This window comes from Excalfactoria chinensis, chromosome 1, assembly GCF_039878825.1.
Source record: "Excalfactoria chinensis isolate bCotChi1 chromosome 1, bCotChi1.hap2, whole genome shotgun sequence".
Classification (NCBI taxonomy): domain Eukaryota; kingdom Metazoa; phylum Chordata; class Aves; order Galliformes; family Phasianidae; genus Excalfactoria; species Excalfactoria chinensis.
Window position 1 is genome coordinate 74,712,819 of NC_092825.1, and position 25,382 is coordinate 74,738,200.

Genomic DNA, 25,382 nt, shown 5'->3' on the forward strand with positions numbered 1-25,382 from the left:
GTCTATTTGTTGCACACTAAATAAGATTCTTATGCACAATTCATATTTGATCCTGATCCTGTAATTTCCACAGTAAAGAATTACTAGTGAATCCAGATATAAGGAAAATGTATTGTTGCAGTGGGATTCTTTCTGCAGAAGTGTTGACTAAGGAGCTTTGTGACAGATCTGCCCTTTTTCTTGAATTAGTCTTCTTGGCACCCAAAACTGTAAATTCAGTCCACACTAGCATTTGATCGCAGAATTCCTTCTCAAAATATAAGATATCTTCAAGAGGAAAACAATTATTAGAAAAACATGAGCATTTAAAGAAAAACATGTATTTGAGGCTATAGCAAATAATGAAGTTTTGGGAAGAGCTGGCCTCTGGATTCCACAAGTTTGCTGTCTTTTCTCCTTCATTTTGCCATGTCAAAGAAAATTTCAGCTGATGAGGCTTTTTGCTGTGTGTGATGAGATTTGAGAGTGAGTTTGAAAGGACAAATAATGAGATTTGAGATTTGAGTTTGAGAGGAAAAAGAACAGTCACAGGATGGAATGATGACACAAGCCACATTAGAAGATAAATAATCTGTTATAAAGCCTGTTGGAGAACAATTTACACAATTTTCTTCCATAAATTCTACTGGAGGCTTGAATCAGAAATGGTAGGGCAAACATCTCTGTGCTGATATCTGAGCTTCTGGAAAGTGACCTCATGAACACATTGGACAACAGTGTACTAAGTACAAGAGCCATTTAAATCAGCTCAGGGAAGACTGTCATAACTAGCCAGTGAATTTTTATACACTTTTTGTTTTGTAACATATAAAAGCAGCATTCCTGTGACTGCTTTTACCTATTCCTAATTTTTTCTCACTCCAATCCCTCAAATTGGCTTCAGCCAGAATCCAAAATGGAATAAGCTATTCCAGCAGAGCATTAATTAATAAACATTACACCGCCATGGTGGATTTACTACCACTGTAGCACGTGCAGTTTTCTACTCTTGCTCTCCTACCACTATTCTTGTACTCAATAAACTTTTAATTGTAGACCAAACACAGAAAGAATATAGAGAAAGGAGAAGAAATGACAGGTTTTCAAAGGTTGTCATTTTTTTTTTTTTTTTTTTTTCTGATGATCAGTTGTATAAGACACAATTTGCAGGAGGGAAAGCAAGGAAGTCTGTACACCACCTTACTGTAAAAAAAGCACTGACATTTCTTCCTATCATCTCTGAATTCCAAACATTTGTGTTTTCTTTTTTCCAAAACATTTTTGGGGGTATTTTTGTAGCAGCAATGAAGGAGATTCTGGTGGGATGAAAAAGCTTTTTTATTAAAAATAAATATAAATCTGCTGAATCCACACACTTGCCCTCCAGTGGCTGTAAAACTTTGCCTTACTGGGAGAAGCGTCTCTGGAAAGAGTTGTAAAATGTTAGCAAAGCCACCACAGGGATTCCCTCTACTGTAACTCCATACTCCACAGAACATTTCTGTCTCTGTACACACAAGTCCCAGGACAGCTGCAAAGTCAGCCTAGCGGAAATTAAGTTCACAAATTAAGCTTCTGCAAAAATAGGAACTGCATTCCATATCTGAAGCTAATATCCAGAAGTAAGGGCTTGATTCTGACAGAAGAAAGACACCTGCAAGTCCACTTTAGATCAGTCGATATTGAACTAGTCCCTTTTGAACAGTTTCAGCAAAAAACACCTCAAATTCAGCTGGATCTGGAGGTCTTGGTTCCTTTTCAGAGCCGGTGTGTATGGGACAAGGGGAGGTTGACCCAGAGAGGGTATCAGATTAGGGATATAACAGAATGCAAAGTCAGCATGTCAGTATCTCAATATTATTTTCCATTCTTAAAAACATGGAATTTCTGTGAAAGAAAGAAGGGAAGAACGAAAGAAAGAGAGAAAGAGAGAAAAAAAGAGAAAGAGAGAAAGAGAGAAGGAAAGAAGGAAAGAGAGAAGGAAAGAAGGAAGGAAAGGAGGAAGGAAGGAAGGAAGGAAGGAAGGAAGGAAGGAAGGAAGGAAGGAAGGAAGGAAGGAAGGAAGGAAGGAAGGAAGGAAGGAAGGAAGGAAGGAAGGAAGGAAGGAAGGAAGGAAGGAAGGAAGGAAGGAAGGAAGGAAGGAAGGAAGGAAGGAAGGAAGGAAGGAAGGAAGGAAGGAAGGAAGGAAGGAAGGAAGGAAGGAAGGAAGAAGAAGAAAGAAAGAAAGAAAGAAAGAAAGAAAGAAAGAAAGAAAGAAAGAAAGAAAGAAAGAAAGAAAGAAAGAAAGAAAGAAAGAAAGAAAGAAAGAAAGAGAGAAAGAAAGAAAGAAGAGAGAAAGAAAGAGAGAAAGAAAGAGAGAAAGGAAGAGAGAAAGGAAGAGAGAAAGAAAGAAAGAAAGAAAGAAAGAAAGAAAGAAAGAAGAAAGAAAGAAAGAAAGAAAGAAAGAGAGAAAGAAAGAGAGAAAGAAAGAGAGAAAGAAAGAGAGAAAGAAAGAGAGAAAGAGAGAAAGAAAGAAAGAAAGAAAGAAAGAAAGAGAGAAAGAGAGAAAGAAAGAGAGAAAGAAAGAGAGAAAGAAAGAGAGAAAGAGAGAAAGAAAGAGAGAAAGAAAGAGAAAGAAAGAAAGAAAGAAAGAAGAAAGAAAGAAAGAAAGAAAGAAAGAAAGAAAGAAAGAAAGAAAGAAAGAAAGAAAGAAAGAAAGAAAGAAAGAAAGAAAGAAAGAAAGAAAGAAAGAAAGAAAGAAAGAAAGAAAGAAAGAGAGAAACTTGGAGGGAACATCCCTCAAAAAGCACTGTCCAGCTATCTTCTTTGTTAAGAAAAGGGGAAAAAAAATGATTTCCACAACAGCAGTTCCTTGAAGGCCACCCAGATGCTGAGCATCACGGCAGCTGTGCATGTGATCAGGTGGCCAGCTGCTCTCTTTGGAAGACTGTAGGCTGCACTTTGCCTGGCCTTTTCCCCTCAGCATTGCTTTAAGGCCCATGAGTGCATCCAGCTGTTGGGAACTGGGAATGCTGGGGTGGGGATACCCCTATTGCCAACCATTATGGTGTGACTGTAAACGCAGAGCCATTGATGGGCCTAGGGTTTCTTCTTTGGAATAGCTTCTTATCTCCAGTGCTGTGCTCAGCAAATGTTCAGAGGCAAACAGCAAAGGCAGGTTTCCTGGTGCTGCACTACTTTTTTGCTAAACTAATGGTCTACTTATAGGCAATGAAGGGTGACTTTAACATAAATCTGTGTCAAAACATACAAAAGTTAATCATAGAGGTGTCTTGGGAAAGAGTGGTAATCATCCCTAATTTTAATTTGTTGAAAGAAAAATAGTTTTGAGGAGATGCACTAATTTTCTTATCCTTCTTTTGTAGATCACCAGACTAAAAATTGACAGAAACCCTTTCGCTAAAGGCTTCAGAGATTCTGGGAGAAACAGGTAAGGAGAGATTTTTTGTGCATCCAAACTGATCTCTCTCCTTGATGAGTGCACGGGGCATTTACCTAAGAACCAAGAGCGGCATTTTCTAACTCTAGTCCAGTTTTACAAGAGCAGTATGCCTTAGACTGGTTCTTAGAGGATCCAGAAGACTATTTTACTTTGCTTAAGCAGACATGGTAATGGTGGTTTCCTTAGAAAATACTTTCCAGGCCAGCCAGCTGGACTGACTTGTTTCTTTTCAGAAGCTTCCACCAGTGCTGCTCTCCTTTCTGCCTGAAAGTGTGTAATAAACTTATATATTTCAGTTTTACCAATGATGTGGGTATCCTTTGAATCAGCATGACAAAGGCTTTTAACATTAAATTAATGATGAAATTGAACATATATGACTATATTACAAAAGCACTAGGGTTGTAAAGCAAGCCTAGGAATGTGCAGGCCAGAGCACAAGTTGTGCTCACCGTCATGGGTATCGTGATTTAGTCTTTACTTGCATGCTCCTCTTGAGTGCTTTCACCAGGACTGCTACTTCATTCATGGTTTGCCTTGGAGGCCTTCAATGAGTGGGAAGCTTCCCCTGTGTTTTTAATCACCCATTTAAATACATCTTCACAGAGAATATATCCTACTCACTCAAAAAACATTCTAGGTTGCATTGCAAAGCTGCTTTGTGAAAAGACATTCCAAACCTTATTTAATCCCCATCAATAGTATTAGTTCTGATATTTAGGGTACATGTACTCTTCTCTCCATCCCTGCTTGGGGGAAATAGCATATGCCCCTGTACAAGGTCTTCCCTGTGTGCAGCTGCAGCTGCACTGGAGGCTGGGCTCAGAAGAGGGATTGATGCAGTTCCAGGTCCATGGTGGGCTAGATGAACATGGAAGGCATTAATAAGGTCCAAGCCCAGTGAATTTGGACAGTTTCCTGAAAAGGTTGGGAATTACTGATCTTTGTAGCTCATTGATTTAAGAAAGGGCAGGAAATTGCTACATGGCTGCAGCTGTGGGGAAGGCTCAGTAAGGCTCTCTGCTGATGTAAAGAGGAATTAAAATCTTTAAGGTATTACACATCAAAGAGAGGAGCCTGAGGCTTTAGGAAGAAAAAACAGGCAAAGGTATTTGCAAGCATATATAAGCAGCCAGGCGCCTGCCTCACATGCAGCAGTCTGGCGAAAGCTGTACTGCTGCTGTCAGCTAGCGGAGGACATTGGGATGCTCAACTGCTATCTTTCAGGGGGACATGTGCATAGGTGTACCTATAGGAGGGAGAAAATCAGTAAGATTCAAGGTGCATGTGGAAAGGATTGAAGAACTGGGGCTTTTCTTAAATGTGCTCAATGCTTCCCCTAATGAATTTAAATCCCGTCACTGGCCAACTGGTTGGACAATCATGATACTCTGCAGCTTCCTGCATCCTCACACCTTTGGTCATCTACATTGCACCAGGCTGTAGCTGGAGAATGACCCCTAAAAATGTGGGGTAATTGGAGAAAGGCACAATTTGTGAAGTAGGAGTGTATCTGTCCAAAGGGTTTTCTGAACGAGATCTTAAGAAGATCCCAACAATCTGGTAGCAGCAGAGGCCACAGAACATCTGGGACTGCTCCAGGGTAACCAGCCACATCGGGATGCTGAACCACAGCCATAGGTAGTTTGCCAGCAAATGATAAAGAAAATACAAACACTGGGAAAAACAGGGCAAACTGAAATCTTGTCACTTCTCTAACACACTGCCTTTCTTCTTTGTGTTGAGGCTTTTCCACAAAACAAAGATAACAAACAACAAAGATCTTATCCACTCATATCTATCTTATTGCTTACTGTTGTTGCCTGCTGCATAAATTATGGGGCTATTTTTTTTTTTTTTTCAAATTAAATTCCATTTTAAATCTTTCCTTTGCATCAGCTTGCAGCTTTCCTGTGTCTTTCCTTACGAGTGAGGTCTCTCTTCATTGGCACAAGAGTGTGTTAAAAACCTTTTGCTCCGGGGAACTCCCATCACAGTATAACTACCTTTATTCATGTGAGGGAGTGATCTTGTTGTGCATCCCCTCTTGGATATCTCTCAGTTGTTTGCATGGTTGCCTTCTTTTGCAGTGCTTGTGCTGGGAGAGGCAGCAGTGAAGTCTTTCGGAGGGAAGGATACAAATATCTCAGCAGCTGAACTATTCTGAAGTCTTTGAACACTCAAACAATATTAATCAATGCTTTTCAGCAATCTAGCCATCAGTCTTAATGGGTTAGAGAGGTAGCTTGAGTCAGGAAGCCCAGGCTTAGTTACCTCTTAATAGACGAAACATATGTAAAGGTGAAACAAAAAACTGGGCTCAGTGGCGAAAGGACACTGACATAGAAGAGTTTCTTCTCTAAGAGGGCAGTGTACTTACAAGTCAGGTATTACTTGTTTGTTTTCCTGAACTTTAAGAGATTGATAAATAGCATTTTTGACATACAGAGATCAGCTAGCCAAATGTTTAGTGGTGCAGGTTTAATACCACAGAACCTATTTTTGGAGACTGGGTAGAGTTCACTTGATGGTGGGATGCTCCTCCATATGTAGGAGAAAGCCGGAAGGAGAGACAGACTGGAAACCCAGTGGGGTGGTGGACAGAAAAAAAACAAAGCTGAAGGCAAGCAACAACACTTTCTTTTCAGATATGGGCAGCTGAGGTGAATAAAAGTCTTTTGTGTTGGAAGTGGTCTTAGAGCTTTTGTCTAGAGTAAGAGAGTCAGGAGGATGCTTGGAGCCAGTGGTTTGGCCTCCCTTGTGAACAATGAAATGATGACCTGCATCCCGCATGCAGCGGGAATGGCAGGGTCAGCCATATGGGATGGATTATGGACATGCACAGATAGCTCGTACATCTTTTTTCATTTTTCAGACAATGGAACTGTTTCATTTATTGCCTATTATTAAAACTTTATAGCACTCAAAATAATTTAAAAAAAAATAATGAATGAAAAAGAGAGAGCGAATTTTGGATATCTTTTAAAGGACTGACCTTATTAAAGTAAAGCTGGCAGCAAGTCCTCTTCTTATACTTTCTTACTTCCTTCATAAAGTTGTTGTGAGAGGGGGGCGTTTACGGCCTGATAGGCAGTTTGAAGTCAGTTTTTCAGTGCTTATTTTTTTCTTTTTGGAAGAGAAAGTGGATGCCACATGGGTAATTTCAGCACACTGGTACCAGCAACACTCACTGAAGACCAAAAGAAACCTCTGAGTATTTCAGAAATTCAGAAAAGAGGGTTTTTTAAATCAACATTCACTGCTGTTACAAAAAGTCTCTCCATTGGCAAACTGAGGGTTGTTTTTCCCTGTAGAGAATGATACACACACAGAATAGCACTCCACTTTTGCCTAGGAGAGCGCTCTCTTTCTGTCCTGTGGTGGAGGTCTGTGAGGAGAGGGGTTCCCAATAGCATCCCTCATTCCCTGGCATCCTCAGTAACAGAAAGACTTAGAGTCCAGTCCCCAAAAGAAGTACATTACTTCTGATTTCTACTTTTATTTCTTCTTTTATTACATCCTGACTATTCTCTCTCTTTCTTTCTTTCTTTTTTTTTTTTCTTTAGAAATACAAACAACACAGTACACAACAGATCTGTATTGATGCAAAGGAAAGCTGTAGACTGAGAGCTCTAATTGCTAGGAAGCTTAAACTTTGAGTCAATCTGAGCTGTAAATGAGGCAGGAGCAATAGCTTAATGCTTCCTTTGACCAAAGCCCATTAGGGGCTGGATTTAACTGGAATGGAGCAGAATTATTTAGGCTGGAAAAGACCTCCACAATCAGCAGGGCATTTTATGCTTCCAGGATAAACGGACCCAGAAAGTCCTCCCTCAGCATTTAGGCTGGGGATCGTTTCAGGAGGCTGCAGAAAGGCATCGGTCTCCTGGCTGTGTTGAGAAGCAGCTGGAGTCTGCACGTGTGTGGCAGAGGAAATCCTGGGAGTGGTCCTGCAGCCTGAGAGTTGCTTTTTGCACACAGAGCCTGGCTTAGCAGATGGGCTCACACTCAGCACTTCCTCGTTGTCTCCAAGCTCCATGAGCTGGCAGAGGCCACTGTATTAACCAGATAGTTTTGTTGTAATATGCTCAGTGCTAGTGTGAGATTGCTATGCAGAGATGTCTTCTGTTTCTACTTCTAACAGCTTAGCAGCTAATAAACACCATGCAACAACCTCTCTTCTAAACCTCCTCTTAAAATACAGACTTTGGTTTGCCAACTCCAATGTATTTAAAGCATCTGAGCTTCCGGGGAGACTTTGGAAAGTTAACTGAGCAGGAGGAGGCACGTGCAGAAAGACATTTTCAGAAGCAAAAGGCAGCTCCAGTATCAGCTCAACATCTGATGAGAGGCTCTGGGGATGTTAGAGCCTTTTGCATTGAAAGGGGATATGGTCTCACATTTGACAAAGCATCTTTAGTTGTGTTAAGTCAGTGCATGGGCTACAGCCTCCTGCTGAAAAGGAGGCAAGGAGAGGCCTTGGGAGCAGCACAAGGTTCAGTGTCCACAGAGGGGAATTTTTCTTAGGAAGAAACCTCAGGAGGCTGTCTGGGCAGAGAGGGTTGCTTGGTAATGCATCTGTTCTCAGTGAGCTCGTGGAGTCAGAGACTTCTAGCATAGCTAACATTCTGCAGTAGAAATAAACCCCACAAACCTGAGACCCCAGCCCTTTAAGAGGAAAAGCTGTTCTCACTTGATTTTTGGCTTTTTTTTCTCTTTGGTACTGTCACTGTAGTGAATTATGGACCCAAAGCAGAGAAGTTACTGACCTTTTTTATTTTTTATTTTTTTTTACTGCATTTCTGGTCAAAATACAAAGCCAACAAGATTCTCCTTTGGATGACTTCCAAAAGCCCTTCAGAACAGTGTCCAGAAGTGGGAAGTGACAAGGAAGGTTCATTCATAAAAACCCTCTCAGATTCTGTAGGCCTAATCTCTGATCTCCCATGTTTGTATGTATGACAGCTTGCTTGTTTAAGTGTGCTTTGAGGGCCTGTCATCTGTCCCCTGTGAAGCAAAATGGAAGTTTAGGATCCTTGTTGAAAAAGAAAAGGTACTGGAAGACCATTAGGATCTATGGAAGTCTTGACTGGGGAAATTCTGTTTTACTGCAGCAACCAGGAGGGCTTGCTGGAGGAATTCACAGTTGCCAAGGTGACATTTTGGTGGCATTTTAGTGGCTGCTGCCAGGCTGTCTAGTGAGGTCAGAGCCCCTTTTCCCTGTGCCAGTACCCTTCCTGGCTGATTGATGTTCTTGCTTTATTCTATCCTGCAGGACAGGGCTGGAGGCCATCATGGAGACCTACGCCTTCTGGAGGCCCCCAGTGCGCACCCTCACCTTTGAGGATTTCACCACCATGCAGAAGCAGCAAGGTGAGTGTACAAAGGATATGCAAAGCAAGAGAAGAGAGTACAGGAACAGTGACATGCTCTGTTTTGCCAGGAGGTCACTCACCTTGCTGAACTCTTGATGACTGTGAAAGGATACATGGAGGGTGAATGGCAGCTAGGAGACATTGGACAGGCTATACATTATGAGGTGCAGTGCAGCTGTCTCACTTCCTTGGTGTCCTCGGAGCTCAGACATGGAGTAGGAAGAAGTGCAGCATTGGATAAACCAGTCCACACTCATGGTGTGGGTTGAGTTAAACTCAAAGACAGGCAGAGGCAACGTTCCAGCATGTCAAATGCATTGATCATCATTTATAGTTACAGTTTGCCATTTGCACGGAAACACAAGGGGAAGGATTCTGTGTCCTTTGGGAGCTTCAGGAGGCAAGAAATATGCACACCTCCCCCAGGATCACACTGCCTCACTTGCAAAACCCAGTAGCCTTGCTGGAGAGACTTACTGTTAGTATGAGGCTAGGAAGAATTATCGGGTAGCCCAAGTGTTTCCCAGTTGTTCATGCTGTATCTTTTCATAGCTTCTGACCATTATATACCTCATTTGTTAAACAGAGCTTTCATCTCCAGTTTCAGGCTGTGGCATCGTTTTTATTTTGTGCTTATAGGATTCACTCATTGACTTTGTTGTAGTTCTTTCTAGTTAAAAACACAGTCATCACTGCAACCTATTATTTCCCCCCCCAGTATAAACACAACAAAAGAAACAAAGCAAAAGTATCTTTAGATGTGACACCTGCGAGGTCAAACAGTCAGAATTAAATGGGTGCCAGGTGTAGCAGAGCACATTCTCTGGCCTCTCTACTTTGTGCTGGACATCAAACCAAATCTTCCCTCCAGACCTTGGACCCACCTGGAGATGATGTGTTCTGCTCCAGAGGGAGTCTGAGGGCTGCCCACTGGGGATCCAACACAGTGTGGGGGGCAGGAGATGTTTTGCAGCAGCTCAGAGATATGCATTAAGCAGCAACTTGTGGTGGGGTGCGCGGTCAGAGATGGGTTAAAGCAGGGATTCAGAATGGTTTTCATCACCCACCTAAATAGAAACATAACAACCTCTCCTCATGGTCATCCTTGCTGGAGTGGCCTCTCTCCTCTGGCAGTCGACTGGCCCAGCTCACCTCCTGTCCGGGCTCACATGGCTCCCTCCCCTCCCAGTGGTTATCAGATAACATCCTAGTGGCAAGTCCAGCTCTCGCTTACGTGGTAAGGTAATATTAGGAAAGGAAAATATTTAATGTATTTTTAGCTTGTTTTAATATAGTTTGGCAGCTGAAAAGCCAGGAAGCAAGCCAGTACCCTGTGACCAGCCAGCTCTGTTCAGACCACCACCACTGCACTACGGTTCAGTGAGAGCAGGGCAGCCCTAAATAAAGCTGTGTCCACAGGTTGGTCTCAAAACTTCACGATTCACTAGAAAACGGTGAGTGCTCTTAAGCTCTTCATTTTTCCAAATGAAACAGCCCCAAGTTAGTGCATCACAAATACTCCCTACTCTGAAGTGCTCCTCTTTCCAGTGATTCCTTTGACACGCTGAACTCTGGTCTCAGCTGTGGGTGCAAAGCCAAGGTACAAATACATTCTATTTTAATTCCTGGCTATGAGAAGCAAATCAGCTGCTGACACCCGGCACCAGCAAGGAGTGCTCCAGGGCTGGCTGTAGGAAACTGCCTTGGGGTTACAGGAGACTTTGGGGATGTGTGTATTGTCCTTTCTTGCTTCTCCTCTCTGCTATGGCTTTCCATGATGCCTAGATGTGTCCGTTGCATCTTGAGAAGTGCACATCTACTGCACTGAGTTGAAAAGGAGGCAGTAAAAATGGCCTTGTGCCTAGGAAGAGATACCATAAATGAGGAGCAAGCCGTGGTTGTTCAGGCTGGAAGGGAGAGAGGGAGGACATAATGGCACTGAAATAAAATGCTGTCTGTGCTGGATAGGAGAAGAAGTAACAGGCTCCAGTTGCATGAAGTCTAGCAGAGTGCTGGAATAGATTCCCTGTAGAGACTGTGGAATTCAGCCCTGATTTTCTACGGATGAGTACCCCTTACTGTGGTAGGAAAAATGATGCTTTCCAAGACAGAAGCTTGGGACTTTAGCAGTGTAAATACAGTGCGTTTTCTGTTTTATTTTTTTTATAAGTCCGGATTTCTACATGTTGAGGATCATTATGGATTCTTACCTTTTCTTTTGCCCTTTGGTATGCTTTTTTTTTTTTAATGAAAAAAATGTTTTATCTGCCTTTTCCAAAACAAATTTGTCAGATCTAACCAAATTTTCTCGGGTGGAACTTTGACTGATAGAAAAAACTGGATAGCTGTGAAAGATTTTTAGAGCATTTAACTTAATGCCATGTGTACCAGCTTGAAAAAGTTTGCATATTTGAAGGAATGAGTAGCAGGTCAATCTCAAAGCCAATGGGTAAATAGAAAACCTGACTATAAATGTGAAAACACCACCCTATGAGGACAGCCTCAGTGTTTCTCTGTGGAGACTGTCTCATGGACTAACCGGTCTGGAATCAATAAAACCACACATTTGCTAAAAGATAAAAATCTCATAATGACTGCAATGCTAAAAGTGATGATGGGGATTAAGGTACGAAAGGTCAGGGATTGCTTGGTAACCTGCATGCATTCAAACAAAGTGTGGGTTTAAATTCAACCAGATACAATATCAAGTGCCTAGGAACAAAATGTAGGGTGCATACCTACTGAGTGTTCTGGAAAGCACTGGCACTGACAAAGGTTTGGAAATCATGGTGGATGAGCAGTGATAAACAGGGACATACAATTTTTGTTGTAGAAAAAATGAAAATAGTGGAAAGCAGTTGGGTGAAAATTTCCTGGCTGCAAACACTATAATATTATCTTCTACTGTACATATTTTTGAGGGTGGAAAGAAATTAATTAAGGGGAAAAAATATATATAATGATTTGTTTGCTGGAGCAGATCCCTGAGAATGGAAGCTCAGTTTGCATAGTTAATCAAAAAGAACATAGAGAACTGAAATGCTTATGGCCAATGCTATCTTGCAGAGAAAAGAATATGTAGTAACATCCCATCACTCGCTAGAATCTTGTAACTGTGAAACACTCAGGTGGCTCTGCCTTTTCAACTCTAGCTGAATATTTCATCCCTTTTGGGGAGAGGTAATGAGATAAGCAGGACACAAGTTCCCTCCCATCTATCTTCTTCATACAATTAATTGTTTTACAGATTTTTATTTCCCTTATCTGCACTTCTCACCATGAATAGAGACAGTCATTTTATTTCTCTTGTATTGGGAGGTTTTCTGTGTCCTTAATCATTTCTTTAAAAACATGTTTGCACAGAGTATTCCAGATACGGCTACACGATACAATTATCTCAAGGTATTATAATTTTTTCCACATTAGCTTTTCTCTTGTTTAACATGCATCTGAGAGTTTTGCTCATTCATTTGGCCCAAGCTATATGTTGAGTAAGGGCCACGATGACACAGAGAATCAATACTCAGAGCATTGGATGCAGCTGTTTCATACAGGGATTAAATAACTTTCTGATTTACACAATGATAGGTTTCAGCTGCCACACAAGCTGGGGAGTCTGATAGCACAACCACACACACAGATGTCTTGTGACTTGTACTAGCAGCGCACAAACATTATTTTCATGTCTTTCCAGTGTAGTAAAACACAGCAGTAAGTCTCCATAGCTCTGTTATAACTGTGTCGTAGTATCAAAGAGAAGAAAATGCCATTTCTGCTAGTGGACCTTCCTGGCCTGAGCACAAAGTCTCTTTTGGACCACATAATGCAAAAGTCATCTAAGCTTTACTCGGGCAAGTACCACTTTTGCCAGTATTACAGCAGAACTCAAGATAGTAGTTTAAAAGTTACCCTCAAAACAGAACCTTACAGATGCTCAGAAAGCAGCATTTCAGGAAAGACTGACCTTCTGGAGAATGATGTCAGCCACTCTGCAGACTACTTATTAGTAGGGAAAAAGGGGGCTTGGGATTATTGAATGCACATGGCAATGAGATGTGGGGAAAGCCAAGAATCTATTAAAGACTTTAATTGGAATCTATTTTCAAAATTTAGATTGAACTTTATCCAGATTCTCATTATTAAAAGTATGTGGCTTAGTTTCTCGATTTTAACAGGGTACATTAAGAAAAAAGAAGAGAAGGGGGATAAGAAAATAGGAGTTCCAGTAACTCTGGATTGTGTCACTTTCCAAGTGTAAAAAGAGCCAGTGCTGGCTCCCATATGATATTCAGTTTTCCACAGGATGCTGAGATGAGCAGATCGCTATCAGTGACTGTAAGTTTTGCCAGGACACAGGACACTGCGTCAATACCTGAATAGTGATCAGCATTGGAACCTTCCTATAAAAGCTGATAACTTAGGCAAAAATTTAGATCAAATATATGTTGGCAACTGGTAAAAAGAATCACCTCCCAAGCAAGAGTTCAGGTCAAGTATGAGAGTCACATGATGTGATATATCAGCAAGTTTACAGCACATAAAATGTAATTTCTCCATTAAATCATTGTTTTGATACATGTACACCAAACCTACAAGTGCCAAGCTCCAAGTGATGAAGTCTAAAGGCTTTCTTTTCAAACTGTGTCTCCTCAGTTGACTAGGTACCTTTACTGAGGCCCCTCTACCACTTACTTTCAGTAAATTCAACCTGTTCTTTATCAGATTGAATATTCCTCTTGATCTTGCCAGGTGAATCTCAAGTATGGAATCATAAAATCATTAAGGATGGAAAGACCACTATGATCATCTAGTTCTAACAATCAACCCATCACCACCGTACCCATTAAAACATGTCACTATGTCAAGCCATTTTGTTGAGGCTTTGAGGCAGGAGACACCATGCTACAGCAAAGTCTGACAGAAAAATGCAGAGCTTGCGCAGCAGAAATGGATGACTCTTACATCAGTTATGTATGCTGGCACCCATTAGGCAGCCCATGAAATCATTCTTAATGGCTGTTGATCTCAGCATCATAAGCTTAAAAGTGGTCTAAACGGAAAGAGCAGAAGCAAAAAAAGTGAGCTCCTCTCTGGCTAGAGAGCTGTTGCTGTCACTGATAGGATAGAGCAGCATGCGTATGCAAAGTGGCATTTGAATACAGCTCTATCATTTCCCTCTGAGAAAGATTATCATAACACTGCAGTCTTGTGCTGACAAGGATATGCACAAATGGATCCCTGTCCTCTGCATGGAATAGATTCAAACCACTCATTTACTGCTAGATAAGAGCAAAATTTTCCTGTATTAGCAGTGAGTCCAAACGGACTCCCTGTATGATACATTAGCAGATGGGAGACAGTCTGAACAGAAGTGTTGTTGATTTTCCAGCTTCTCTGTCTGTAAACATTGCCCTGATTCTGCAGGCAGTGTCAAGGTTTGTCTGTACTGCTTGTCACTTATTTCTCCTTCGGTATACTGTTCTTGCTGGGCATCATGTTCAGAGAGCCAACCTGATTGCACCCATCTGCAAACAAAATCATGAATGCACATATATATATTGGTGTCAAGCAGAGCCCTCCAGAACTTGACTTCAGAGGCATTTTGAGGCAGAAAGATCCTTGTGGCTTTGTCCGAGATCCCAGATGCCCCAAATAGTGTCTCCTAAGAGAGCGGAGCTACTGAAGTCAAAGGAATCTGAACAACACATGAATGCATCTGCTTGGCCACTTGCCTCTTGACTGCAGCCATTGGTTATTGGTTATAGCAGTGCCACCAAGATAATCTGGATGCTGCTTCCCTTTGGAACGAAACTGTGAATGGTCTAGGCTATGGGCAGAGGTCAGACATATGGGTTTGGTCCCAATTATCCTTCTGAATCTTTTGAAAGGAGATTGGAAACAGAATAGTTGTTGCCAGAGTTACTGGGATCAAGTTCTGGTTTCAGCTCCATACTTCAAATGGCCAGTAGATTGCCTCATCTGAATGAAGCAACAGAGAACAAACGGTTCCAGCTCCATTCTTGTGGAACAGCAGCCAGTTTTTCTTCAGGGAAGGGGTGTTGCTGGTGCTCCAAGATCTCATCTTCCATATATAGAAATTAAAATATGTTCCCAGATGTGACATGAGGGTCTGTGAGTCAAAGTTTTTGCCACTTCTTGATGACCTGAAAGGAATGTTGAACAATTTATTATTTCAGATAGGTTTTTAGGTTTGAAGCCTTATTCCTGGTGCCTAAATTTCTATTGTTCCATTAATCTTGATCAGATTTCACGTGAATGAAAAGGAGCAGTGATACTTCAAAAGTCTGCACAATTTCCTCAGTGTCATGTTTTCTTACAAGTATAATATGGTGTGCTCTTTGAGCTTGACACAATGCTGACATTTTTTCTTCGATTCAGAAATTTTGAACCACGGTGTGTTTATGGAGTTTCATAGGTTTTTACTTTATTTATTAATGTTGAAAGTGGTGGAGCTTCCAAGGCCTGTGTTGGACCAAAGCTCACTCCATTAAGAGTGGAAAAAGAGGTTCGCAATTCAGTTTACATTTGTCACCTCAAAGAAGTCACCGTGATGTCAGTTAACCTCAGTTAGGTTAGCAAATCTGCATCATCTTTTTATTGAAATTATTTGCCACTGTGATGACTTTCATAGAGGTTTGTGTCACAGAGTCTTTTTCTGCATACTTTTTCATCTCCTGGTGTAGCTTCCATTCCATGACACAGACATCAGCTATCAAAGGTTATAGCTGTAAAGGTGTGAAACTGTACATAATTGTCACTGTTAAGTAATTTTCTCCACTAAATTGGGGGCGTTATCAGTCTTCAGAACCAGTTCATTTGATGCCCACAACTGAAGAAGAGAAAAAGAAAATATTTCTGTAGTAGCTGATGTATATGTTACAAATGTGGTATAAAATCTGCTCTTCAGCAGCCTACACACAAAACAAAGCCACATCCTGTAAGTCTGATCCTGAGACTGTGTGAAACTGGCCCTAGAAAACTGTACTTTTGTGAGGAATAAAACCCACTGTACTAAAGTCTACAGGGAACAGAAAGGGGAAGTTGTCTCTTTAGGGAAAAATCTCTTGGTGCTCTGGATTTAGGAGGGAATGAAAATCAGAAGTCCCAGACTACAGTTTTTTGGAGTGCTTGTTCACATTAAAGAAAAAAATAATTATGATTTTCAACATAAGATTTTGGAAGTATTTTATCTTGGAGGATAACTGAGGCAAGTTTTATCTCTAACTTGCTGACTGGCAAATTTGAATTACAGGGCTCAGAAGTACTAAAGAGAAGTATTATTCAGGGTTGCAGATTTAACCATTAGGTCCATAGATTCCTGTAATTTGAGCCAAATTTATAAAATATCTTTCTCTGTGATTTACTAACCTTCAGGATAGTTTCATTCCCAACTGCTCAAACTTTAACATATCGCAGTAGCCCTCCTTTTTGTGTTAAGTCATATCTCTAAGAACTAGAAAATACTCTTAATGTTTCCCCTACCAATACAGCAATTCAGCATGAAATTACTTCAGGGGCCCATTTGGGCCTTTAAAACATTTTACCAGCAGTTGCATAATTTGATAATTGGCCAAGGACTCTAGAGAAAAAAAACAAACAGCTACTCTGTGAAGGCAGAAATGGCTCTCATTCCCCTGGAAGATGAAATTTTTAATTCCTTGAAACTGAGAGAGAATGAAGGTAGGCATGTCACAGACTTGGTGGCCCTGCCCTGGCTCAGTATGAAACCAAGGAGAAGACATCAAAGCTGTTTAGTTTCCCGTGGTGGTAAATGTGGAACTCAGAAGGGTTAGTAGTACCGTAAGAAAGAACTTTCAGCTCTTCTGAGGGTTTTAGGTTTGGGTACAGGAAAGATGGGAACAGGAGGAAAGACCTCAGGATTTTGGTTGTGCTTACAAGCCAAAAGTTGTCATGAGAAGAGGGAGCAGGAGTGACACTTCATATTATGGTATTTAAAAACGTAGAGGTGCAAGTAGGCATCAAGCAGAACTGAGACGTGCTACTTGAAGCAGGAATAGATCCAGGCTTGTGCTAGGCCTGAGTCTTCAAGGACATGAGAACAGGTTATGAGAATAATGAATGAGAATGAGAATCTGGCCTCATAATCAATCAGATCTCCTAGTAATCTGTACAATTCCTTCCTCACAGCCATCTTTGTTTTCTACCTTTGGATGAGTACTCAATTTTTGTTCAGCCACCAAAGGTACAGTAACTTGGAAGATGAAGTGTAAGTTTCTTAAGCTACACTTACGGAATATTCACATGTGAATACACAATGGGAAATAATTTTTATTTCTTTTTTTAAAAATACATTTTCCTGCATGCATACCATCACATTTATTTACTATTGTGTCCAAGAGCAGAATATTGTGAAAACCTGAGAAAGGTTGCATTCTTCCATGCTTTAGAAAATCCCTTTATGTGTGCATACATGTCCAGACCATTCAGAAATAACTAAGAGCACATCTGCATGGACAGGTGCCTAAGTCTGTGTTCTTTGCTGGCCAGACACATGCCAGCTCCCGGCCAGCTCCATTTGGAAAGCTGGAGAACTGCATTAGCATGACTCTGTGCCAGAGTGAATATAAACTGCCTTTCAAGAGGGCTTATTAACTCAATCAAAGCACCATGAGGAGAACCATGAGACAAAGACTAGTGGTTACATCTCCTTTCTTGCACCATCAGGAGCTCATACTCGTGCCCATTGCCTGGTGGAGATGTCACAGAATCACAGAATCACAGAATGACCCGGGTTGGAAGGGACCTCAAGGATCATGTAGTTCCAACCCCCCTAATATGTCAACATATTAGAGAAGGAGCTGAGGTTCCTCCAGGAGAATAATCAGCAATGCTCTTTTGTGTGGTTGTCTGATGAGACTCTGCTATTGTACAAGGCATGGCCTTGGTGCTCGGCCATTCCTGTGCTGACTGTGGCTTCAACTAGTGTTTGATCTCTTCCTGTGCATTAAATAAGGACTTCAGGGCCCAAAAGGTTTGCATGGAAGAACTGCAGGTGATGGAAGCAATTGACGTCTGGAAACACTAGCAAGGAAAGTATGCTGCAGTGGATTCCAAAGTGTGATTTATGTGCATCTTTCAGATAAAAAGATTGAGATAAGTAGTGGGTCAGCTGGCTACTGTGATGTCATTCATAAGAAAGATACCAGAAGATTTTCCATGAACAATTGTTTCAAACTCTCTTGGCTCTGATACTCTCGTCTTTACCTCCCTCTTGCCAGAAGCCTCACTTGGCTAACACTGGCTACTGGCAGATGTGTTTTCCAACTCCACTGTAGTGTTAGAAGTTGGCCTGCAGTGTGCAAAAGTGGTCCCTTTGCTTTTTGTATGTCCTGGCATGCTGAGAGCTTCAGGAGCACTGTTTCCCCTCCTTGTAAAGCACATCATACTCTTGAATTGGTTGTGTCTGGGTTTGCAGTTTATCTTGAAATTATCTTTAACACAAGCTCAGTGCAGATAGAAGTAAAAGCAAGAGTCTACTTGGAGCATGTGGAGATGCAGTACATTACTAAGACTTAGAAGGAAGCATGAGACAGGAAGCAAAGGCTCGTCATAAGCTACTTAAGATGAAATTTTAATGACAATTCTATTTTTATCCAGATGAGAAGTTGTAGGTGTTTTCCTAATTCTTGTGGACAGGTATTCAATTATGGTGTGCAGCTCATATTTCTATATCTCATTAAAAAGAGGAGGGAACAGTGGTGTGGAAAAGAATGTTTGCTTTTACAGCCCACCATGTCTATGGTGTTTCTCTTCCACTATAATTTTAGTCTTCTTCCTATCTTCCCACCTCACCTATGATTCTTACTGCTCATTCTGGTTTACAAATTCTGACCTTTCTTGCACAAAATCTTTCTCCAACTTCTGTCTTTGGAAATGGTTTTGTCCCTTCAAAGTCAACTTCATTATCACTTGTATACTCAGACAAAGAGCAGGCTCCTTTTGGGATGGTACCAGGCTTGATTAAACTCTGGACATGATGTACACAGTGCCAGAAATGGTCTGAAGACCAAATGCAATGATAACTAACCACTTCAGAATCATGATAAGCATAGAGGACAGGAGTGCTGTGGCATCAGTGGTAAATGATGTTGGTGTTGGCAATTATTTCCATGGGCAATAGTGGGTAGAGAAAAAAAAACAGAGGAGAATTATTCAGATTCATTTTTTTCTTGCCTAAATGTGGTTTCAGTTTACTTAATCCATTCCTAAGCATATCCTTGTGTATCAGTTTAACTAGATTGGTTTGTGTCTACGCCTTCCATTAAAATGACATACACATCTGTACATCTGAGTGTGCAGTATGGTGTAGATATATTATCTGGGCTTACTGCCATCTCTACACATATTTGTCTGACTTCATAACAGCTACGGTCCAAGCTATAACTTCACAAAAGTCCAGGTTGCATTTTGCCCATACTTAGTGCTTCCAGAAAATATGAATCAAAAATATCACTGAGAACAGAATAGAGCTATGTGAATTCTAAGGAACATGAGCTGAGATGGGCCTTTCTTTGTAGTGTTTCCTATTCCATAAAGGTGTAAAGATTATTCCGCAAGAGATCAGAAACTGCACTATGCTCTACTGTAGTAGAAGTTTGGTATATCTTGTCCTTAATGGTTGACATGTGCAGCAAAGATTTTGAGAAAGCAAGTCATCATGTCTGGCATTTGTTTCTGCTGATAGATCTGTCACTTTCTTATCATGAAAAAATTACAGAGGTAGAGAAAAAGATCTTTTTTACTTCAAGTGTTTTATAATTACTGTGTTTTCACTTCAGACTTTTATTCTATTGGCCTGCAAAGAGTGATAATTCAGAGCAGAATCACTGTAGTACCCCTTTGGGGTAACCTGAAACATGCAGTTCAGAGTTTCAGTTTATGAACCATTAATTAACCCTTGAACTTAGTAATTAGGGATCTATCCTTACTCCTACTCTGGAGCCAAATCCTTGGATACACATACCTCAGAATCAGTCTCCTTTTATATTATTTAATAATATTTAAAACCTAATGCTCAAGGTAACTGGTGTGTGCTCCTCTCTTGTATAGTTTTCTCATGTTAACTAAAAGATAGAGGCAGACTGAAATGGAGTTAGTAATTTATTCTGTGTATTACATTTCAAGCAGATCATTAAAAATATGCATTTTTACTTATTCTCCAGACATTGTCAACAAATTAGTCACAGTCCAAAGTTTGTTCATGAAATACATGGTGTAAAGAATCAAGTTGAAGTACATGATTATCTCTGGGTTAAATACATTTCTGTGCTGCAGCAGGTTTATGATTATGTGACCTCTGTATTTTGGTAGGTGACCGATGATATCTGAACTCAGCTGTCTTCCTGTCCTCCCTGTCAGAAGTTACCCTCTTTACTGTAAAGCCAACGTAACAGGAAGATATGTATCTATAGTGGTATACTTGAGATCAAACTCACCTCCAACGAAAATGTGCAGGAGGACTCCCTTCTGCTGGCCTTGTTGCAGTTTTGACATCCTGTAACAGAAAGACAGGGAGAAAGGATGTAATTTCTTAACCTATGACACAAAATCAGCTGGAGATTCAGAGAATTTTGAACAAAGCAGGGAATGGTACTTTTGGCAAGCAACACATAATTATAAACTCACACAAAAGGTCGTTGAACTCTGGAGCAACGATACACTAGCAGGTCTGAACATTTCAGTTTCATCAAGAAAGAAATATAGAAAATCCACAATGTTATTTGAAATTTGACATTTTCACATTAATTCTAACAGATTTTATGCAATATTTCTCTTTTTGTCTTCTTAATAAATGACAGAAGAATTTGTGGCTTAGCAATAAGCATTCATTCCCATGGCTGGCAATGGAAATGACTTCTTTGACTTAGAGTCATAGAAACAAAAGTTTTCTTGTTTCTGTCTGAGTCATGAGTCGTTGCAGCCAATCCAGGCTGTGCTTATCCAAGGCTGCTTTTCTTATTGTTTCTGGCTTTTGTTTCAAACAAACAAACAATAAAACAACCAGAAATATTATTTTCTAAAAGCTCCACTTCTACCCTAATATCCTACTCTATTTAATACTAGATGTGTTAGGAAGAATCAGACATAGTCTGATTACTTTCTAGTGCATCTCTTAATCACCTCAACTATCTCCCCATCTCCTTTATTCAGTCTCTTTCCTGTTTAGTAGCAGACTTAGATGGTTCTTAAAACCCTTCTGGCTTTTGATTCCACAAGACAACACAAGAGAAAGCTGTCTCTTACATTGGACTATTAATGTGCAATCTCTGCCTTGGTTAAATTTCAATCGCCCACTCTACCACCCTCTTTTCCATTCCTAACCTGTCATCTTATAGCCTTTCCAAAATGCTGCCTGACCAGCTGTCATCCTAGTTTTCCTGATTCCACCAATCCACTCACTTCACCAGCATCCCTTTGCTCCTTTTAGAAGAATCTTAAGTATTAGCTCTCTAACTCAGAAAAGGACACTCATGCAAAGAGACCCAATCAACCAAAACAACAACAGCAACAAATATTAAATATTTCACACTAGAAATCAGCATTCCAAAGGTCTCTTTGTCCAAAAAAGATTTCTCTATCTCATAATCTTGACAATAATTATCTCTTCTTAAACTCAGAATTGTGCCACCAGCTTCCTCATATCACATATCTTCAGTTACTTCCTATTTTTGGTGGTATTACGTAGCACTCTTTTCTTTGGTTCAGAACATGTGAATATCCCTGCTGTGCAAGCTAATTAACTGTACCATTTGTAACATAAATAATGTATAACATATTGATACTACTGACATGCATAAATATCAATATTTTGTTAACATCGGTGATACAACATATGGAATCCTTTTTAAAATTAAAACACATGAGTTAAAATCTTTACATATCAACTTTGTGGAACAGACTGTAGCTCAAAACTCTGTCCATTCATTCCAGTGTTACTTGTGTTACTTCTGGCTCACATGAGCACCACTGCACCATGAGCCATCTGAGAAAGCTGTTGAACAGTGCAGAAGTCCAACATGTTTTCAGCCACTTCCTGCCACAAGCCCCTGGAGTGGATGATAAAGCATGTTTGCAGCAGGGCCATACAGATTGCTGACTGGTGGTCTTCCTGGAGTCCAGGAGAGGAGATAAAGCAGATTTTTTTGAATGATGGAGCAATGCTTCCTTGCAGATTTTCCCTCCACCCTGTAATGCTCTGTGGCATGCTTGCTTCCATCTCCTATTTCAAAAGGGAAGAAAAACCTCCACTGAAAAACAAAATCACAACAAAAAACAGCAGCAGGAAAAACCAAGGGATGCTATTAATAAAGTGAAGGCCCTTGCCAAGAGGGACTAAGTTTTCCAGCGGCCATTTTACCACCCTTGTTTCTTTATTAAACTAAGCTGTTTCTTAATGAGACTGTCTTGTTTTGCACATGTGATTTCAGGCTCTGAACATCTTCCCATGTGTTTTGTTTTGCAGGAGGCAGCACAGGCACCTCCCCAACAACCTCCAGCACAGGGACTCCATCACCCTCTGCTTCTTCACACCTTCTCTCTCCATCCTGCTCCCCTCCAGCCTTCCATCTGGCCCCCAACACTTTCAATGTTGGTTGCCGGGAGAGTCAGCTTTGCAACCTCAACCTGTCTGACTACCCTCCATGTGCCAGAAGCAACATGGCTGCCCTGCAGAGCTACCCAGGGCTGGGCGACAGTGGCTACAACCGGCTGCAGAGTGGCACTGCTTCTGCCTCACAGCCCTCCGAAAGCTTCATGCCTCAGAGGACTCCATCTTTGATCTCAGGAATGCCAACTCCTTCTTCTCTGCCCAGCAACAGCAAGATGGAGGCCTACAGCAGCCAGCTGGGGTCCTTCCCCAGCTCCCAGTTTCAGTATGTCATGCAAGCAGGCAATCCTGCATCCAGTTCTTCTTCTTCACACATGTTTGGTGGCAGCCACATGCAGCAGAGCTCCTACAATGCCTTCTCCCTGCACAATCCCTACAACCTCTATGGATACAATTTCCCTGCTTCCCCAAGGCTGGCAGCAAGCCCGGAGAAACTCACCACTTCCCAAAGCACTTTACTCTGCTCTTCCCCATCCAGTGGGGCCTTTGGAGAGAGGCAATACCTTTCCACAGGGATGGATCATGGGATGCACATGATTAGCCCTCCCTCCAGCAACCAGCAGACAGCCAATGCCTGTGACAACAGACAGTATGGTGCTGTTCAGGGCTCCTCCTCACAGATGTCTGTGCACATGGTCTAACCTGCAGTGCCTCTCCTTGGCATGGAAGGCAATAGGACCTGCATTGTTTCCATGGATAAACCCACCCTAGTACCTTTTTGACTTCAAACTTGTAGAGGAACTAGTATTATAATGATAAATTAGAACACAAACCATCTAGGAATGCACCACCGAATCTTGTGGAAAACCTTCATTGACAGCCACTGCAGCTTGTTGAAATCCAGGGCCTCTGGACCTGACATGGAGTGTCTGCTCCTTCTGGACATTGCAGAGAGAAGGGCAGGACATTAATGAGTGAAAGCTGGAGTGAAGAAAGCAAACATACAGTTTATGCGTTAACTCTCAGCTAGTGTGAGCTCTCACGGTGCTGAGGGAGCCATTTCCTTGTGCTGTCTTCTCTGTGTTGAAGAAAGGCAGTCTCCCAAGACTTTGTCCTGAAGCTGTACTGCCCATGATGGGTCAAAGTTTTAAAGGCTTTCCCCTTCCTGAACTGTCCCTTGCTGCTGGAGCAGCTCAGCCTGTTTCTGAAGCCATCAGTGACCTATGGCCCCTTCTACTGTAGCACAAGAATGGCACTGCTGAGTTGGAGCTTCTCTTCCAAAAGAGGTTTCTGTACTTTCACTGCAGCTCTGCTCGACCAGTGTTTTCTTTTTGAGGGTCAAGTCTACCAGTACTCAGTCTGCAGACAGAGATGAGAGAGAGGACAGAGAAAAAAACTAACTCATTATCGAGTCTCAGACATGAGCAGGGTTGGAAGCTTCACACAAGCATCTTTGAAAAGATGCAGTGGGGGAGAAGGAGATCAGCTCTTACTGACATTCCCTAAAGGGATGTACTTAAGCCAAAAGAACAAAGGCCTCTGTGGGGAACATTTGTCCTGTATCACTCAACTTAATGGGAGGAAACTCCAGACTGAACTCATGGGGAAGAACAATAAGAAATGTGCACTCTGCTCTGCAGCAGTACAACTGGCCTCCCTCACCTTGCATGTAAGAATTGCCATAGAAAACCAATAGCATTTCAGTAACAATGAGGTCGAGTATTCTCCAATCTCCTGCCTGCCATGGGATCTCTGTTTAACCAACTTCCTTTTATGTTTTATTTTCTTCTGTTTTATTTTTGTTTTTCTTTTTTTTTCTTTTTTCTTCAAATCCTTTAAAAATAAGAAAACAGTTGTAGCTTGGTGCAAGCTATGCATTTAAGTTGTGTGAAAATGCAAATACCAAGTAACAGAATACAGATATTATTGAGATTTGTTGTGATGTGTTGTAGATAAATGTATTTATATGCCTAGTGGGGGAGTCAATATTATGAATATAAAAGAGGGCAATAAAAATGGTATGTAAAATATGTATGAAGAAAAAGGTGTATAAAGATTTGCCCTATGCACGGAACTCTGTTTCTAAGTGCCAAGCACAGAATGCGCTAAATAAATCTTTGCAATTGTTCCTTTTGTGTTTTTTATTTTTAGTTTTGTCCTTCTTTAACAGTTTTGGTTTCTTTAACAGTTTCCTAGAGACATCAGTTTTCCAAGTACTGCCATGCATGCTTTCACAATAGAGGAAATGAAAATACAAAGTTGAGGTAAAGTCTAGGTACAGTGTTTAAAAAGAATGCAAGCATCTGCATGGATTTGTGTTGGGGCAGATCAATAAAGAGGAATGTTAACAGTCAGAAATGCTGTTCTGCAACTACTAGCCCAGAAATTTGTTTCCCAGGAAGACCTAGATAAATTCTTGATGTTTTATATAACTTAAACCCCTAATATCGATCACAATCAGATCTCTTGTAATATGAACAACTCTCTCAAGCAGTCTATCAGCTTAAGTAATTAGTAAACATTCCCAGGGAGCACAATTTATGGTAGAAGTTCTGTTAATTACTTGGAATTTATTAGGTGTCTGCTTTCACAGGAATTGTGTCTTATAGGCTGCTAGAATTGTTATTTTGATTGTTGATGTATAATAAAAAGTTTTTCAGAGCCACTTTTCACAGTTAATATATATATATATAAATATTTACATAGTTACAGATAGTAGTATAATTTTTATTTCATTTTAAATTGCAATTTTGAGGTATTTGTCAGTTTATCGTTTGCATTGCATGTCAGTGAATCACAGAATCATAGGGGTCGCCAGGAACCTCTGGAGAACATCTAGTTCAACCTCTGCTGAAGCAGACTCCATACAGTAGGTTACAGAGGAAAGACTCCACATGAGTTTTCAGTATCTCCAAAGAAGAAGACTCCAGAACCTCTCTGGGCAGCCTGTTCCATTGTTCTGTCACCTTCAAAGTCAAGAAGCTTTTCTTCATGTTTG

The 25,382-nt window shown here is 41.0% G+C and overlaps 1 protein-coding gene across 1 annotated transcript in view; it reads left to right on the top strand.

The window, feature by feature from the left end:
* Positions 1–24,505, top strand: part of TBX15 (T-box transcription factor 15) — an 88,786-nt gene extending 64,281 nt beyond the window's left edge. The window contains exons 5-7 of the mRNA XM_072336625.1: positions 3,345–3,409; positions 8,697–8,794; positions 22,301–24,505. Coding sequence (XP_072192726.1) covers positions 3,345–3,409; positions 8,697–8,794; positions 22,301–23,085 — 948 coding nt within the window. The 3' untranslated portion in view covers positions 23,086–24,505. The remainder of the gene's footprint in view (positions 1–3,344; positions 3,410–8,696; positions 8,795–22,300) is intronic.
* The last annotated feature ends 877 nt before the right edge of the window (positions 24,506–25,382 follow it).